This window comes from Calonectris borealis, chromosome Z (assembly GCF_964195595.1).
Source record: "Calonectris borealis chromosome Z, bCalBor7.hap1.2, whole genome shotgun sequence".
Taxonomy (NCBI): domain Eukaryota; kingdom Metazoa; phylum Chordata; class Aves; order Procellariiformes; family Procellariidae; genus Calonectris; species Calonectris borealis.
This window is the reverse complement of record NC_134352.1, coordinates 67,286,024-67,304,231: the sequence shown is the minus strand read 5'-3', so window position 1 is coordinate 67,304,231 and position 18,208 is coordinate 67,286,024. Positions and strand designations below refer to the sequence as shown.

Sequence of the window (18,208 nt, the reverse complement as noted above, 5' to 3'; positions counted from 1 at the left end):
TTCAGTTCAGTGATCAAAGTGATGAAATAATGCCTAATAACTCAGGACCATGCAATCCTTGTTTTATGAAAATAGCAATACACAATTGCATTTTTGTCCCTGAGGAATATGGAGAATTATATGAAAGAGACATAAATCTGTCTGTGCAATAAACAGTTTTGAACAGTGTGTGCTATAGCCTTGTCTGTCCCACAGGGATTAGTGTTTAATTGTACTTTTTTTGCTTGTTGAATTCACAAACCCCACAAACTTAAAATGTAGAAAATATGTGAAAAACGAAGAGCCAAAAACTGTCATTTGCTAAAACTGCCTTTTATTTTGAGCTTAGCATTTTAATCTTAAAAATATATTTTTGATGGCACACAGCCTCAGAATCAGCACCTTTGCATTTACAAACTATAGAGAATCCCTGTCAATTTATGTTTCCCTAATTCCGACTTTTAAATCATGCAGAAAATCTTACTCTTTGTTCCTGTTTTCTATGAAAGGCTTAACAGCACATTGCTGCAACAAGATTGCATGTTATGAGGATTCCATTCACAAAATAGATTTACAGCACGTTCAATATTGATTTAGTAATTTCATCATAAATGAAAACTATAATGAAAATGCCTATATAAATACACAGTGCAGCATTTGTGATGTGCTATCCTTTCTTGTTTTTTGTTCATTTACACTCCAGTTCACAAGAGCATCATTAGTGCAAATTAATGAGATTTTACTGTACAGTTATCTTGTAACAAGCTCTTAGATATATTTCCACTGATTGAGGCCAGTATAATGAGTTAATTTTCAGTGTCTGGTTTGGTGAGAAATTTCTCAAGCTCTTCTGCAGGGTTAGATTTCTTCTGGCTTGGGATAGCAGGTAGGACATGGCTTGGTTTCAGAGGCTCTCCTGATAGACCAGGCAAGAGAGAATACAGCAAATGACTCTGAGAATGTCCCCTTTTCTGGGATCTGGAGGCTGGGGCTGGTGGGAGAATAACTGCACCAGTCCTTAGGGAATTTAAAGGCAGGGACTTAAACTTCTTAGCACCCTGAGATGGTAGCTGAACTAGAGGAAAAAGAAAAAGAGAGAAAGAGTACACAGAAAGTGAAAAGCATGACATTTTTACAAACAAGTTTGTTACTTTCTTTGAACTATTGTTTGTGTGTCTTGTATTGTGTGTACTCAAACCTGCATTTGAAAAATGTGATCAAAATATGAGTAAAAAATCGCTGGCAGGGCTAATCTTCAACTGAAGAAAACAACTCCAGTGTTACGGGATTTACTTTGTGTTTGGTGATCAATAAGACTTGATAAGTTCAAGGTTTACCTTTGATAAGCAGGGAATCTATAGTTTGTCTGAAGGAGACTTGGTCTCTTTGGAGAGATTTCCACAAGACATTTTTCATCAAAAACCACAGGCTGACCGAAACGGAAATGTTCCGTGGGAATATATTATTTTTAACAAAACTTTTGTGGGAGGATGTTCTATTACCCAGGGTAAATTCTGATCAAAATCTTAGGAAGATGAAATGGAATAACGTGGGACACTGTGTCTGGGTTGCTCTAGGCACAGTCAATCACGAAGATAGGTCCACATGTGCTCTGCAACTCACAGGCCACAAAAGTAGGCCATTACTCCGTAGCACACTTAGACCCACACTGAAACACAAGAGCCACAGCTGTTGTATGTCTCGTGTGTGTCAGCAGTCTTGTAAGAAACTGTATTTAGATCATCCTTAATCTCCACCTCACTCTCAGCAGTGTAACATTGTTTGTGCTTTAAAGTTAATATAGTTCTATATTTTCTCTAAATTGAAATCCTCAAGGTCCTTCATCCAGGCAACTCACTAACTAATTTCCTAATTTTTTAAAAGGAGAATTCAAAACCTTAATTGTAGACCTTGCCTTGGAATTTATTGTGAATTGCATTAACTTCTTTTCATTTAATTCTCCATTTTATTCACAAGCTCTTTGTATACAAACTGTTCGGGTTTTTCAGTTTAACCATATGAAGAGCTCCCTACTGGAGTTAACACCATCTCTGTTTTGGCTACAGAATCTTCCTTGCAATTTTTCATAGTAATATTTCCTTGATTGCATTCTCATTCCATCTATGATTTCCTTCCATCTGCATCTGTTGTGATGAATATATGAGAGGCTAACAACGTTTTCCTCTGAGATGTCTTTGAGTTTCATCTTACTAGTCATGGCAGCCTCCAGAAGGTTATTTGGATTCTCTGCCTGTTTTGCTGGCTTCATCCTTTGAAACTAATCACAAACAATTCCTAGTGGTCAGGTATTAAAAACATTCTCCAAGCCAACCACTTGTCCTCAGATTGGTATCATGCTTGTGTCCTGGTTCTTTACATGCAGGAAGAATCCTGCTATAAAGCACTCTGCCATCTCAGCCTGTCATTATCATGAAAACCTGAGTGTTCATGTTTGCATTTTTCCTGGCAGCCCCTTTGATTATTCCCTTTTTATAATCTCTGACAGCAATTTTCCTGGTGGAGGTTCAGGGAAATTCTACAGAAATGAGGAATGGAGAAGACTATTCTCTCTTAACCCCATGAAAATCTTGTGTAATTCCAGAGAAATGTCTGAAGTTAATCTAGATTTGGACCGTTTTAATAGAGGATAAACTGATAAATGAACTGATTTTTATTAGAAATAGCAGACCACATAATCATCTGGTATGAACTGAGTAACTACTGCAGTCAATGCACCTGTGATAAGCTGGCCCTTAGAAGTCAATTTTGATCTTAAAAAAATCCCCAAACCAAACTAAACATTCAGCACAATTGAGGAACTCATAGGTAGAATAGTGGATGGGGTTTCTTGAGGGCTGTAGAATAAAAACACAAGAAAAGAGGACTTAAGGAATTTCAAGTCAGTAAACGTAACCTAAAAAATCTTAAATACCTGATATCCAGCCCACAGTTGGTGTTTCTCAGAAGTGAATCTTTGAACCTATGAAGTCTGCCTGCTCATCAAGCAACATCAAAAAGAATAACTGGGACGCTGGCAGAGTGGATGCAGGATAAGTGGGAAATTATATAGTTTTAATAAGGAAGGATTATTAACTTTGTCACAAATTTTCATAAAAAGGCAGATCCATTACTATAACGTGCACACATACGATGAAAAAAAGGCACTCAAGGTGTAATTTCCTGGAGAACAGGTTTACAATGCAAAATGACCTCGATAAATTGGAGAAACAGTAAAAAATTCAGATAATGAAACTCAGCAAAGGCAAATGCAAACCACTACACTTAGGGAAAACAAACAAACAAACAAATCCCAAATCATAAAAAGTCCAAATGTAAGATGGGGAATAACTGGCTAGAGGAGTAACAGTCCTGCAGGTAACTGGGGACACAGACTGTGCCCAAGTCAGAAATACATTGAAAAAGTTCAAGCAGAAACCCTGCAGCTTCTGTGCCTTGGTAAAGTCACTCAAGTACTCTTTTCCTAGGCTACAGTTTCATTCCTATTATCCTTTTTCTAACTTGTATTTTTAAATGTTTTTGCTTAGAGATTAAAGCACCTCTTCCTTTTTTTCATTGCCCTTCCTTTTTTGGGAGATGTTTCTTCTTTCTGTTCATCTCCGAGTAGTTTCAGTTCTCTTTCTAATTTATGCTTATTTTATTGTTCTACCTCCCTGTGTGCTTTTTTCTTCCACTGGCTTTGTTGCATATTTTTAACACACATCTTGTGTAACGAAAATATTAGAGAAACACAAATGTTTATATTCAAACTTAGTTGCTGGAGCCATTTGCCTGGATAAAGGCTGTGTCCAGAACAGTTATATTTTTAGGGCTGGATGGAGGATGAGTGAAATCTTGGCTCTGAAACAGTTATTTGGAAAGCTCCAGGATCAAATGTGTCATTTGTGTTAACAAAGAAGAAATGTAATCTATTCTGCAAATAACTTTGCTTTTCTATTATTGGCTTGAACTGATGTTCAAGCAGTAATGGCATCTGGATAAATGTGCTGTGTTAGTTAATTAAATCATGATTATTAACTGTGATAATTGTATCTTATTTATAAAACACAGTTTTTGGCATGAGAGTAGAACTAAAATCCTGGCTGTTTGTCTGAATTACTGCAAGAACACCACTGATTATGAAATAATTTTTTTTAGGATTTCGCTTACAACTATGTTTTAACTAGAAGACACAGAGAACGTTAGTAGAAAGCCTAAAAATAGAAGACTTGGAGCTGGGATTTTGAAAGCAGTTAGATTATTTTCTTTCCTCTGAGCAGAGAGTACCACCTCAGTATTCCACATATCTCTACTGTTCTTCTTCCTCTCATATTTACTGTGCAGCAGCAGTGCAGGATTCTGTACTTCCCCTACCCAATCTGATGTTCCCTATAAAGCTGCCTGTGCTGTTTCGTTTTTAGTAATATTGTTACAGCTGCAGAATTCCTTCTGAAACTTAGATCATAAAAGGCAATGAATCTTAAATTTAGCTCTGAAATGTTTTAGGACCTGGCTAATCTGCAGGATGACAAATAGTAAACTGCAAATCCTCATTCAAAATACATTGGGGAATTTGCGCTTAGTGGAGCACAAGAATGTGAGGGCAGGATACTGGTGGGAATAGGGCTAGTGTTTGTATGTGAAGAACACCCCAGTCACTGGCTGGATCCAGCCTGGGGCACTCACTAAGTCTTGACACTCTGCTGGGGCTGTGGGAGCAGGGTAAGGCTTTCCCTGTTCTTCAAGACATTGCTTCTTACTGCTTTACGGGGAACGAGGAGCTGGCTGAAAGCGCAGAGGAAGAAAAGGCTTCTGCTTTCTCAGTCCCTTTATTTTAGCTCCTGTTATAGAAGCTACCCAAACCAGTTGCTGTTAGAATGAGAGAAATGAATGATTCCCATCCTCACGTAAAAGCTAGTCTATCCACTGTGCTTAAGACACAGGTGCTTTTCACATATGTAACATTCAGAAAATAACAAAGTTTTTGGAAACATAATGATCTTGTTCTAATCCTCTTCCTTCTAATTTTTGCCAGCAAAAGGACACAAAAATCAGTGTCATGATATTTTAATGCTGTCTGCAGAAGAGTCATTCCTTATGGGGTGGCTGGCTTTCATCTCACATATCCAACTTTTGTCTGCCATGCAGTCATTAGGGTGTTCTCATCCATCTCCTTATATCCTGTAAGTCACCATGTTACATCATGTTATGCCCCCTATGAAAAGCTATCATCAGTCATACAGGCATATGCAATCAAGAGTGAAGCCAAGAGTGAAAAATCCTGTCTCTGCAAGAATTCCAGTCACCTCTGCTCTGGAAAACAAACGTAGAACCAAACTCTCCTCTGTATTGATGTACATCGCTTCTACTAGGACAACTCTATGAAATTCATTAGAGAAAAGGGTTATGATCCGCAGCACAAAGTCCAGCTGGAGGTGAGCCAGTCACTAGTGGAATACCCAAGGAGTTAATACTCAGGCTAATACTATTTAATGTCTTCATTAGTGACTTGGACGATGGGGCAGAGTGCACCTTTTGCAAGTTTGCAAATGATACGAAACTGGGATGAGTGGCTGATATAGCAGATGGGTGTGCTGCCATTCAGAGAGACCTTGACAGGCAGGACTCTTACAAAGGGAAATGTAAAGTCCTGCACCGGGGGAGGAATAACTCCCTGCACCAATACATGCTGAGGATCAAACAGGTGAAAAGGAGCTTGTCAGAGAGGGATCTGGGGGCCCTGATAGACAACAAGCTGAGCATGAGCCAGCAATGTGCCCTTGCAGCAAAGGCAGCCAACAGCATCCGGGGCTGCATTACGAAAAGTGTGGCCAGCAGATTGTGGGAGGTGATCCTTCCTCTCTACTCAGCACTGGTGAGACACATCTGGAGTGCTGTGTCCAGTTCTGGGGCCCCCAGGACAAGAGAGACACAGATATACTGGAGCAAGTCCAACAAAGGGCGATGGAGATGATTAAGGGATTGGAGTGTCTAGCCTCAAAGGGGAGGCTGAAAGAGCTGGGACTGTTCAGCCTTGAGAAGAGAAGGCAGCTCAGGGGATCTTGTCCATATGTGTAAATGCCTGATTGGGGGGCGTAATGAAGAGGGAGCCAGACTCTTCTCAGTGGTGTCCTATGAAGGGAAAAGGGTCAATGGGCACAAATAAGTAAGAAGGAACTTTTTTACTCTGAGGGTGGTCAAACACTGGAACAGGCTGCCCAGGGAGGTTGTGTAGTCCCCATTCTTACAGGTATTTAAAACCTAACTGGATGTGATCCTGAGCAACCTGCTGCAGGTGACCTTTCTGTGGGCAGGGGGGTTGGACTAGACAATCTCCAAAGGTGCCTTCCAACCTCAGCCTTTCTACGATGCTGTGAAAAAGGAACATGAAACCTCTCTCAAGCCCTCAGATGCCAGTGATGGAGACACACAGTATGATACTGTAACTGAGACTTGCCTGTACTTACTTTTGTGAGCACAGTGGTTGGGTATGGGAGCTAGGCTGTTCCGTACAGGAGTAAGATTTTTTATTTTGGGTTGGTCTATGGACATCTGTTGAAAATTTTTACCTGTGGAAGAAAAAGATAATCTGTTACCATATGAAAGTAATTGTAAATAATACGGTGCACTGTACATCTCTGGCTTCTAGGAAAAAAAGAAAACTTACTTAGTAATTCTCAGAAATATGTAATAACAAGAAACCACCAACTGAAAAAGCTGTTGCTTTGTTCTCTTTACATTCATTAAAAAGAGTGACTGACTTAATATAACCTTCACATGTACCCTTATCACTTCCTCTCATATAACATTGTAATTGGTCTTAAAACAGGCACGGTCCAGTAGCTAAGTCTGTGTAAGAATATTTGGACAATACATTTGTAGAAATATTTAACTAGATGGATTTGATTTCAGAATCAAATCTTTAGTTTGCAAACTTTTCTAACAGGGTCTCAGCCTTTCTAAGTATTAGAACACAAATGAAGTTCAACTGCTGGTTGGAGAATGAGACTGGTAGAAGTCTATCACCAGGTTTGAGAGGGTTTTGCTGCAGATGAAAACATAGCATAACGGATATAAACTGATACTGATTCTTATTAAACTATGTTTATGGCAATTTCATTTTTACCAAGAAGAACAGATACTGGAAAATGAAAGGTTAATTGGCTAAATGTGGCATTTCACGGGCTCAGATTAAAGCTAACTTTGGTCTAGTACTATTAAAAAAGACAATATGTTAGATGATGTAATGCATTTCACTACATAAATGACACATCAAATATTATTAAAAAAGTAGAAACTCAAGCACCAAATCAACATTTTCCCCAGATCCTTTTCCTGAGTTGATCTTATTCTGTGATGTTTGGGTCCCTCAATTTTTTCTTTTTTGTTATCCTCAGATCTGAGACGAGCCTTGTAAGGAGCTTTGAGTTGTCTTGCCAAACAGCTGCTCATCCAACACGGCATTGCAACATAGCTCATTGCAGAGCAAGCATATGCTCTGTCAGCACGCAGAGACGAGGGGAGACAGAGGCTGGATGTAGTAGAACATCTTAAGCAATAGGAAGAAAGGGAATGATATAAATTGCCTTTGTGGCTTTGTAGTTGGTACTTGAAAATACCTATGTATTGCTGGGCTATGCAAGATAAAGCTATAGGAAAATAGTTGTAGAACAATTTCCTAGACATGCACTGAAGTAGTTGTCAAGACTGCTGTAACTTTGTTGCTGACTAAAGGGATTCTGTGTGAAAGGAGCTAAAGTGGTGTTTATCAGACAAACCCCCGGTGTTATAGTGCAGCCTTCAGCTCAGTGTGGAGCAAGATTCTGGTCCAAAGACCATGGAAATTGATAGACATTGGATCAATCTACGGGATCCTGTGGGTAAAGCTGATGTGTATTGGGCTAAAGCATGAAGAATCTCTTACGGATGAGCTGTGTCTAATAGAAACAGACTTTGGTTTCCTTTTCCCATATTTTACTCTTTGTTTAGTCTTTAACGCTTCTCCAGGGCGTTCAAAAAATGGATGTAAAAGTTGGTAAATTTCTTCTATAGACATCACATCCACTGTGCACAAAGAAATAAATATATCAATTCCAAAACAGCAAAGAATCAAGCCTGTTGCTCCCATGAGCACAATTCGAGTTATATTGGTTTCAGTGATGCTTATACTAAGAACTAATGGCTTATTATGTATCTACCATTATGGCTTTGATGATGGGAGGTTGTTTTACTGTCAAGAGATACGTTTATTTCATAAATGGGGATATCTGTCAGCAAAACAACAGTACAAAGCATAATCATGTTTGCAAGGCTGATATGAATGCTTGGAAAAGAATCCTTGTTGTCCAAAGTTCTGGCATCAAGTAGAAGTATTCTTCTGCTCTTCCTTTCTATGCTCCACATAACATCAGAGAAAAAAGTTTTTCTTTCTTTAAGACATCATCTTTGTCATCAGAGCATATTTATGATGACATTTATTTTTGAATGAAATGAGAAGGAGGCAATTTCATTTATAAATTTATAAAATATATATATTTATAAAATGCAGGACTGTTCTGCATTTCATTTTGTTTACTGACATTTTTTACAGGTTGTTCTTTGATTTTGCTTTGCACAACATTGTGGTGTCTTTTGTGGAAAAGTTGTAAATATCATGATGAATGTCCCATTGTAAATCAGTCCTTCAGTTTGAGAAAAAAACAGCCACACTCTTCAGCTTTGCTCTACTCTTTCCTGGCCAAGAAGTGCTTCCTGTTGGACTATACCATACTGCTTATGCCAACATAAGCTTAATAATAGCCTATTTTTTACACTACCTGTTCAAGCAAATAGAAGGTACTGGGCTGCTGTAATAAAACCTGTAATAAAGTATTGCCTTAGACCTGGAAGGTTAGTAATCTAAAAGATGAGTGAGTGATAGAAGGAGGCTCCAGCTGGCTAGGGGGTGCTAAGAGCTGCCTTATGTTTGTGACAGGCTTCCTTTCACCCATATCACTTGGAATTTCTCTACTTACACCATTTTCCCTGTGGAAAGTAGATGGCAGCACATTTTGCAAAAAGAGATGATCGCAAAGCTCATAAATACACAATGCTTCAGATTGTGGATGCCAGCTCAGCACTGTGGCTGGCAAGCACTCTTGCAATATGACAGTAGTTTTTGGTATAGTCTATCTTTGCTCTCCTCAGTGGAGAGCAAGACAAAGTAGTTATTCTGAGAGAAACCAGTGGCATGATAGTAAGGTAAGTCTCATTGCTATCCACAGCAACCTCTCCCCTTTGTGTAAGTGCTAAGGCTCAGCTAGTAAATTGACTCATCTTTCATTTCCAGGAGCACAAAAACCCTCCAAAAATCCCCATCTATGTGCCAGCTGCCTTAGTAGCAGTAAGCACAAAAATTAGCTCTGACTTTAATAAAAGGCATGGTCATGCAAGACAATCAACACTGTGTGTCAGCTGAGAAAATAATTTTCAAATTGAGTTCCCCTAGATTATTGACCCCTAATCCTGCCATGGATATTCAGTGATTAGGAAACTATATGTAGTCCCCACAGTAATGACTTGAGAAATGGAGTATTAACACTTCAGTGTCCTTCAAAGACCAGATGTTTTTTTCCCTCCACTAGGCCTCCTGCAGAAAAAAAACCAAGGAAATATCTTTCCTCAGAGAGAGCTGCCCGCACAGCGCTGCTGGCTGGGCTGGAGCCAGGCTTACTTTGCTTCTGATCCCTGTAAGTCTTGCACGCACAGTGCACTGGAGACCTGGAGGCCCTGGAGTTCATACAGTAAATGCAGTTCTAATTCACAGCAAATCAGGTGGCTTTAATTACAGGGGCAGACAGATTTAAACCACACACATAGGCGTGAAGAGGGATAAGCAGATCTTTTTATCATGAAGAAATGTTAGACAGTATCTGGGTTGTGCAATATATTCCTGTCAGACACTCTCTCCCTCCTTACAAGCTGTTAATTCACATGTTTTTTGCCAGCTACAGAAATCTTTTTATTGTTGGAAAGTTTTGTTAAAGGGAGCTGGTATACAGAGAACTGGGCTTAAAGCAGACTCAGGCTTTTTTTTCTCTGAGGGAGATAATAAACTGTCAGAGATAAGATGACTTTCTCTTCCTTTGGACATGCAAAGACAGCTCCCATCATTGTAATAATTAGAAGATTTCCCATAATTGGTATGATTTTGCCCTCATTCATGCATGTAGACTGCTGGTCCTATACTGAGTCCCTGTGCAGATCATGGAGCACTGAGTAGATGCACAGGGTCCATCCTGATTCAGCTGGTTGCAGCTTTTTGTCATAGGATGTTCATAGAAAACCACCTGTCCTTCTATCCAGAGCAAACAAGGATTTAACCATACAGTATTCTACAGTCCTAAGAAAAATCTATAATCACATTTTAAATAACATGGTAGTTACTTCCACATCAAATGTATTCATAGTCTAGCTAATTCCACCAAGAAATGTTTCCCCATAGTTGTCCTCAGGTTTGGTTTATCCAGTTTGAATTCATTCCTTCTCCTACTGTCAATGTGAATGATCTCAGATATCTCAGCCTCACTGTACCCTATTATATTTAGGTTGTAAAGAAGCCCTGCAGGTTTTCTTGTCTTCCACATGTGAGCTGAACCTTGCAGAGTTCAGTGTAGAAAGAGTCATGCTGGAGCAATATAGCTGTGTGGAGTTTGGGGGTTGTATGGTTGAGTGAATAGCTGAAGAGTGCACAGTAAAAAAGTAGTGACACCTATAGACCACGTCTATCAAGCTTTCAGGAACGTGGCCTGATGTTCAGGAAGTGGAACTTTGTGAATAGCTCCTTCTTACCCCGAAAAACTATTTCCAGCCTTTATTTGCACAACGTAGAATGACCCGTCATTCTGAAATTGCTGTCTCTATTCTCATTATTAGAGATGTGAACAAAGATTTGCTATTTCATAGATCCCTTCACTTAGGAATCAGTACAGTTTGCGCTATCATTCAAGCTCAGATAGTGACTTGACCTAACTGAGCGTTCTTCTCAGACAGGGTTTCTGTTCGCTCCTCTTTCCACTGGAGGATAACGGCTCATGTCTGTTGGGGTGAGGGTAGATTAACTTATTGTGTAAAGTTTACTCCTTGTAATGGTGTACTGGTAAGTTTGGGGATTGCTTTTGCTTGCTTCCTTTTCAATTGGATATTACAGTGGTTGGAAGGCATGCTAGATGTGTTTAATTTTGGCATGGGACTAATCCCAAAGGAGATGAAGTTGGAGACGCTGATATGTTGAAGTAAACTCCAGCATGCAGGCCAGCCAGCCAGATTCATTTAAACATGGATGTGAGTCAAACAAAGTACTAGATCCCAAATCCTGCCAAACCCTGGTTTTGAGTTTACTTCAGAATTCTGATGCTCTGCTTCATTACTGTTGTATTATAGTTTCCAAACCACAACATAAAAGCATTTACTCCGTCTCTGTAAATTTAGCAACCTGAATTCAGCTTTGGAGAAACCATAAGAAGAGCACATTAGACCAAAGAGCTGGCACTCAGGGTGGGAGGAGTGGGAAGGGGTGACACTACAGCCTGGAGTCAGGAGATGTCTATAAGGGGGAAGTAGCATGGCACATGTGGACTTACCTGATTGGATCCAGAAGCAGCTCTCAGCACAGTTAGAGATTTGAGTGCAGTAGTGTTCCCTTGCACATCTAGTTCCAGGACTAAACACGGACACAAGACAGCAGGCATGGCAGTGGGTGTTAACGTGCAATTCACAAAGCATATATATAATCTGGAGGCGCTTACCTTGCTCAGGAATGTTACATGCTTCCTAACTACCTGTGTTTTTGCTTGCTCATCAGACCTACTTAAATCTCTTATTTCCCATATCTAAGCACCTTGCTTCAGCTGTCAGCTGATCTCCTGTCCATATGCTATCTGTGACTGCTACTACCTACAGGGAGAAGAAACCAAAAAAGATATAAAAGAAATAGAAATTTCATGGGTCAGACTTACCTATTTTTTCTGACTCAGATTGCCACATCACTAGAGATTATAGGATTTGGGAGATAGAGAAGAAAGAAATTACCTGATGGAGAACTGGGAAGTGAGGGAAGGCGGGGAGGGCACAAAAGCACATGATGAGATCTGTCAGAGTTTAAGCCATTTATCAGTTTGTCTGAAGAAGTCCTAGTATAGACTTTGTAGGAGAGTAGTTGGTTAGAGTCTGTGTTCCAGGGATCACCCAACAAAGCCTGGCAGCTGCTTCTGTGGTCCAGCAAGTTGTGTTCACTCTTACTCTTTTGAGACTTGTGCGCAAAATGGTGGGTGCTGGTGCTGCAGGAGAAGCTTGACATTGTGCTCTGGGAAGCAGTTAGGAAGGAATTGCCCACAGTGATTGGGGGGAGGCTCTGGGTTCTGACGGGCAGAAGTCCCTGACACTCTGGTTGCTTCTTTTCTGGTATGAGGTACTTTGAGTCTGTGCTCCTTCTTTTAAAATCAGCAGTGGTCACACACTCATCTGGAATGTCTTTGCAGTTTGTGTCCATAATGCAATCAAAAGTGGTGATGATGTCATCTACTTCTGAGGTCTCTTCTCTAGGGTATCGGTCTCTGCTTCTCTCCTTCTGACTGGTTTTCTGATCATCTTTCTTCTTTTTGCAAGAGAATATGTGGTTCAGCATACTGAATCGTCCTTCTTTCTTTAGGAGTGCATTGTTATGGGAGGGAAACTGATGAACTGGCTCGGATCTACTGGAAGTACAAATCAAAATGTGATGTCATTATTGCCAAATAATGAAAAAAATACTGCCTATGTTAGCCCATGAAATGGGGTATATACTGTTCAGATACATTTGCAGGGGTGGTTCAAAGAGGCAGGAAATTAGGACTCCAAATTTGTAATTAACAACGACTGAAAATGATACCGTGTTACTTCACTCTTTCTTATGGGGTTCATTGCCTTACACTCATCTTAATGTAGGCTCAGTGCAGCTACCAGGAAAAAAACCAACCAAACTTTTCTGACTTCAGCATCTACCAGCTGCAGAATCATTATTCTTAATAGTGATGCAAAATCCAATAATAACAAGAAGAACATGCTGGGATCTTTAAAACCAAGTGATCTTTGTATTATGTCATATTTGGAAAATGGTATTTCCAACAGCACAGTCATTGCTAATACTGTTACAAAGGCATTAGTTCACTGTTCCTTCCCCCCCTTTTCCTTTCCCTTTCCTTTTCCCTTTCCCTTCCCGCCTTCCCTTTCCCCTTCCCCTTGCCTTGCCTTGCCTGTGCTAAAGAGGCCCGGCACAGTTTCAGAAGATCTATCAAGATGATTAGCTACAGTGGTGTTGCTGTAGTGGTTTTTAGATGAGATTTTCACTAATCAACATTTCAGACCTACTCTGATAGGCAGAGTACAGGAGGAGGAGGAGGAGGAGGAGAGGTAATGTTACCCATGTCTCACAATTTGTAACACAGGAAATAATACTAACTGCTGACTAGAAAGGAGGGGAAAGCACAAAGAAATGTGATGATAAATGTCTTTGTGAGTGCATGGTCATTTACCAAAGTTGAAGAACTGAAATTAATTAAATGACAGCTGCTGAAACATGAGAAATACAAAGAGAGAGGAAGATCATAAGCAATGGTAAAAGAATTATACTTTTTAGCAGAAAAATAAGCTCAGAATAAGAAGAGGCAATCAAGGTAGAGAATTAAAGAAGGCTAGGAAAACACTCCCAAACCCTTACCCTGAGGATGAAAACTTAAAATTTATTTTATTATCTATCTAGCAAAGCTGCTTTTGTGTTCAGTCTATCCTTCTGTCTGATTACATAAACACACAGCTAGTACATAGAGATTTCAAAAAAGTGGAAGGCATATATCTGAGGGCTGTAATTATTCTGTAAGATAAATTTTCTGCACAAAGGTGACCGAGCAAGAGCTATACTCACATCTTCTTGGTTCAGAACCCTCTGCTGATCGACAGACTAGCGCTGTAACCACAGTGATGAGTCTTCAGTAGATGACTAATTCTAATGTTGCTATTTTGGTGGAAAACTTGAACTGAGTATTGCATATGAATCGAAGAGACATCACCCAGGGGTCAAACCCTTTAGTAGCATACAAAAAGCAATAAATTTGTTTTCTAGTCAGTGGCAAGATGTGAGCAAGGTGTGAACTTTTGCTTTACCTGCTCTCCTGAGACAGCAGCTTGATGCATGCTGTGTGCCCACAGAACATTGCATATGTCAGAGGAGTGTTTTCATTGATGTCTCGAGGGCTGCTGTCTATCCCCAGCTCTAGCAGTGTCTGCACACAGTCAGCTTTCCCTGCTGCTGCAGCCCAGTGCAAAGGCGTCCTACAGAAAAGGGGGAGTATCATTAAAACAGATGAATAATTTTACTATCGAAACTATTAATGACATAATGAGGTGTGCTGCTATGCTACTCATCCAGGTTCACAACATTCATTTTAAGGAATTCCCCAGCAACTTATCCCACACTGATGTAGCTGCCAGTGGTGGTAATAAGGCCATACACTGGCATCTATGTGCATCTATTTAGCTGTAGAGAAAGTAGATATGGGGCTGCAGAATGCCTAAACATGCTATATAATAGCATCTCTTCCGCTGCTGGAGTTGCAGAGTGGGAGGAGTGCCTGAAGTTTTCAGAGCAGAATTTGAATAAAATCTTTGTAGTGTCCGCTGCACAAGGACAAGCTCTTCCCTGCTTTACACCAAACACAATTAGCAGCGGTTGGCTCAGGTCTCTCCATGAAGGTAATAGGAGAAGAAGCCTCCCCCAGATGAATGAGGAGGACTGGACACATCTACCAGACTGTCATTGCCCCTTTGCCAGTTTCTGTGTTCTTTGATGGGCACAGACTGGAGCAGATATAATTGTCTTGAATCTGTGTGGGAGAATCAAACTGATTTTATGCTTGGCAGAAGATTTGCATCTTGTCTTTGGAAACTTTTGTCCAGTTTCCAAATTTTAATATTTTGCTGTTGTGAAAAATCTGGAAGGACAGAAAATACCATAAGAAAACTGCAAGAATAAAAAATAAAATTGACTTTTTTTCTGCCTGTGTCTTTGCAATCCCAGTGACATCAGATGGGTGCAGTCAGAAACACAATAGAATGGAAATCTACTGTGTGTTTATAATGAACAGCTTATCTTTTCCCCTCTTCAAGTATAATACCTTCTGTGGAAATAGCTGAGGACGTGTAATAGGAGGTTGTGTCTTACTGTCTTGAGTGTAGTTAAACTCCTCCCTTCGCCTTTCTTTCCATAGAAACACAGCCTTCTCAACTGCATTTTACTGATGTTTAGAAACTTCTCCAGAACCCTGTTGGTTTTATTTCTGTTCCATTTTATTGCACTTTTCCATGAAGAATACTATTATTTTAAGTACCTGAAGGCCTAAGCCAAGAAAACCTTGGATTTTGCTCCACTGAGCAGGATAATCAATGTGAACAGTCAGTTGGTTCTGTTTGCATTAAATAAATCTACGAGCAAAGTTCCAAGGGAGGTAGGTGTGGGGTGAAAAAGAGGAAAGATGATGACTCTTCTGCACTTATGATACGAGGATTTCATCCTGGAAGGAATCAAATGCCTTGTCAGAATGGAAGGTGAAGGTCCTCTGGTCCTATAGGAATATTGTATTAGCATCTTAAATGCAACTGCCATTTCTTAAATAGAAATAGCAGCAGGATCCCAGCTTCAAGTTGTAGGATCCTGTTCTATTGTTTTGAAAAGAATGTTCACTTTTGATTAAAAGAAGTTAAGTCAAGTGGTGACAAAGTCCTTTCGCACATAATCTTATCATTTCCTACCAGAAACACAAAGTTAAATAACATTCCTACTAGTCAGTTATTGTACTAGATGTGATACATGTGAGCTGGACTGCTTTGCAGTGTTTCTGAGCAAGCACGGTTCTCTGTAAGTGCAGTTCATTAACTAGGCCACGGCCTGTGAAACAGGAAACATGATTATAGGATAAACAGAGCTAGTTTCAAGTTAATAGAAAGGAAACAGCAATTTCAGTTTCGGAGTTTCCATGGTTACCTGTCATCCACATCAAGGGCCTGCAGGTTGCACTCCGGGACTTTAGCCAGCTCACTGATAATATCACTGTAGCCTGCAGCAGCAGCAATGTGCATACATGTTTTGCCATTCTCGTCATCGTAGTTTATTATTGATGGTCCCTGGTAGTGCTCCAGAATGATGGAACACAGAATCCTGTTGCCACTCTGGAAGGAAGTTCAGAGAAGAAAAGCATTTTACAAGCTCACACCAAACTGCATTTTCTCTGCTAGAGAAGGCTAAACGCAATAATGGTATTTTGTTTCTGTATACCAGACTCCCCAGGTATGAAAGCCAAAAGATTCCAATATCCTGCTGGGATTTGGGTTTGCTTCATGAATTTCCTAGAACACTTTGAACACTGGAAAAATAATAAATAATATACCACTGCAAATATCTCCAAAAGTTACAGAGTGTAAATTACTCAATAGCTTTCTCAGAAATAGCTTGGGGTTTTTGCTGTTTTGCTAAGCCAGAGTCCAGAAAGATATGAGCCTATATTTTCTCATAGAAATTTAGGGTTGAAAAGAACCTCAAAAGACCAAGCCAGTTCTGTAAGCCTGTCCAAGTACACCTAGAAAAGCCATGTCAAATATTTGCTCAAGTGGTTCTTGAAAACTTTCTTAGCTAGTTTGCTCCAGTGCTTCAGTATCTTAATAGAAAGTTGACATTGTTCTTTAACCTGCAAACGAAACTGAACATTTTATTTCCTAACTTGGTGGAAATAGAGAAAAAGAATTAATGATTTTTTAATAACAACATAGAAACACAAGGCTGGAAAGGTCTTTCTAGATCATCAGATTCAATCCCTGCAATCACTTGCAGCTACATTACATCACCCCTTTCATAAACTTACTTTGTCCATTAAAAGCAATTAGGGTTTTTGTCCTCATTACTTCCAAAGGAAGGCAGTTCAAGAACTTGTTTGCTTTAATAATTAGTATCTCTAATTTCTATTCATACTCATGGCTGATTTATGTCCCTTTGTTTCTGTGCCAGCATTATTATTTAGATTAAATACTTCTTTCCTCTAACTGGTATTTGGTCTTCGGATGTATTTATAGACAATCATCATATCCCTTCCAAGCTGTTCTTTTGCCGCTCTAATCAGTCGAGGTCTTTTAAGTTTTGCATGTGAAATAGGTTTTCTATTTCTCTCATCAACCTAGTAACCCTTCTTTTTTTGTGTTTTAGTTGTGTATCCTTGGAGAGGGATGATTCAAATTGTACTTAGTCATACACAGCCATTTTTGCCAGGTCTTTGTACAATGATACTAGCTCTTCCCTATTTGTGTTAGAAATACCTCTTTTGGTATGTCACACAACAGAATTTGCCTCATTCACAGCTATGTCCCATTAGAAGCTCCTAGTCATTTTGGAATAACCCTTTACACCTTGGTACTTCTCTTCCACAGTCGTTGCCAAACATAGAGTTTCTAGTTTCTGGGAGGACCTTCTGTTATTAGCACCCAAGTGCATGACTTAAACATTTTATCCTATTCAATTTTGTCCCATTTATATTGCTCTGGACTTGAAGACGATCCCCTGTATGATATCCCCATTCTTTTCTGTTAATGTCTTCCAGTTTTTTATTATTGGCAGATTTCATCAGAAAGCCCCTGTATTTTGTGCCAAGTTATCATGAAAATATTAAGCAAGATTGATTTCAAGCTTTATCCCTGAAAGTAATTTCCTTCCAGCCTCTATTCATTTCTTGATTTTGAGATACAACTTCTTTTGTTTCTCTGTACTTTTGCCTATTTTGTAAGATGTCTAATTATTCTAAATATATCTTTTAAAGATGGATAGTCATCCATTATATCTCAAGCCTCTTCTACACACTTTTCTTCTCGGCTCTTGGGATACAGATTCCTGCTACATTTTGCACTGTTGACAGGATACGTTCCAGGTCCCTGGAACCTGCTGGTCCCAGAGCTTCTTAGTCCAGCTAAGAATTCCCTTAATTTACCAAAATGTGTCCCTCTGAAATCAGGAATTTTGTTTTCTATGTGGTTTGTTTACTCACCTGTTTAATTTAGAGTCTACTCATGATCATGCCATCCAAGCTTATTTTCTATGACCAGGCATTTTATAACGTCCTCATTAACCATGTTAAAATTGTTACTAATTTATAGTTGTCTGAATATCTAATGAAAAAAG

The 18,208-nt window shown here is 39.5% G+C and overlaps 1 protein-coding gene across 2 annotated transcripts in view; it reads right to left on the bottom strand.

Moving 5' to 3' along the window:
• Positions 1 to 299: 299 nt before the first annotated feature.
• ANKRD55 (ankyrin repeat domain 55) overlaps positions 300 to 18,208 on the bottom strand; it is a 46,349-nt gene continuing 28,440 nt past the window's right edge. The window contains exons 7-11 of one of the 2 annotated variants that reach the window (XM_075136559.1): positions 16,031 to 16,215; positions 14,155 to 14,322; positions 12,046 to 12,710; positions 6,444 to 6,545; positions 300 to 1,054 (exon numbers count right to left, since the gene is read on the bottom strand). In XM_075136559.1, the coding sequence (XP_074992660.1) occupies positions 786 to 1,054; positions 6,444 to 6,545; positions 12,046 to 12,710; positions 14,155 to 14,322; positions 16,031 to 16,215 (1,389 nt within the window). In that variant the 3' untranslated portion in view covers positions 300 to 785. The remainder of the gene's footprint in view (positions 1,055 to 6,443; positions 6,546 to 12,045; positions 12,711 to 14,154; positions 14,323 to 16,030; positions 16,216 to 18,208) is intronic. The other variant, XM_075136560.1, reaches the window with a different exon arrangement.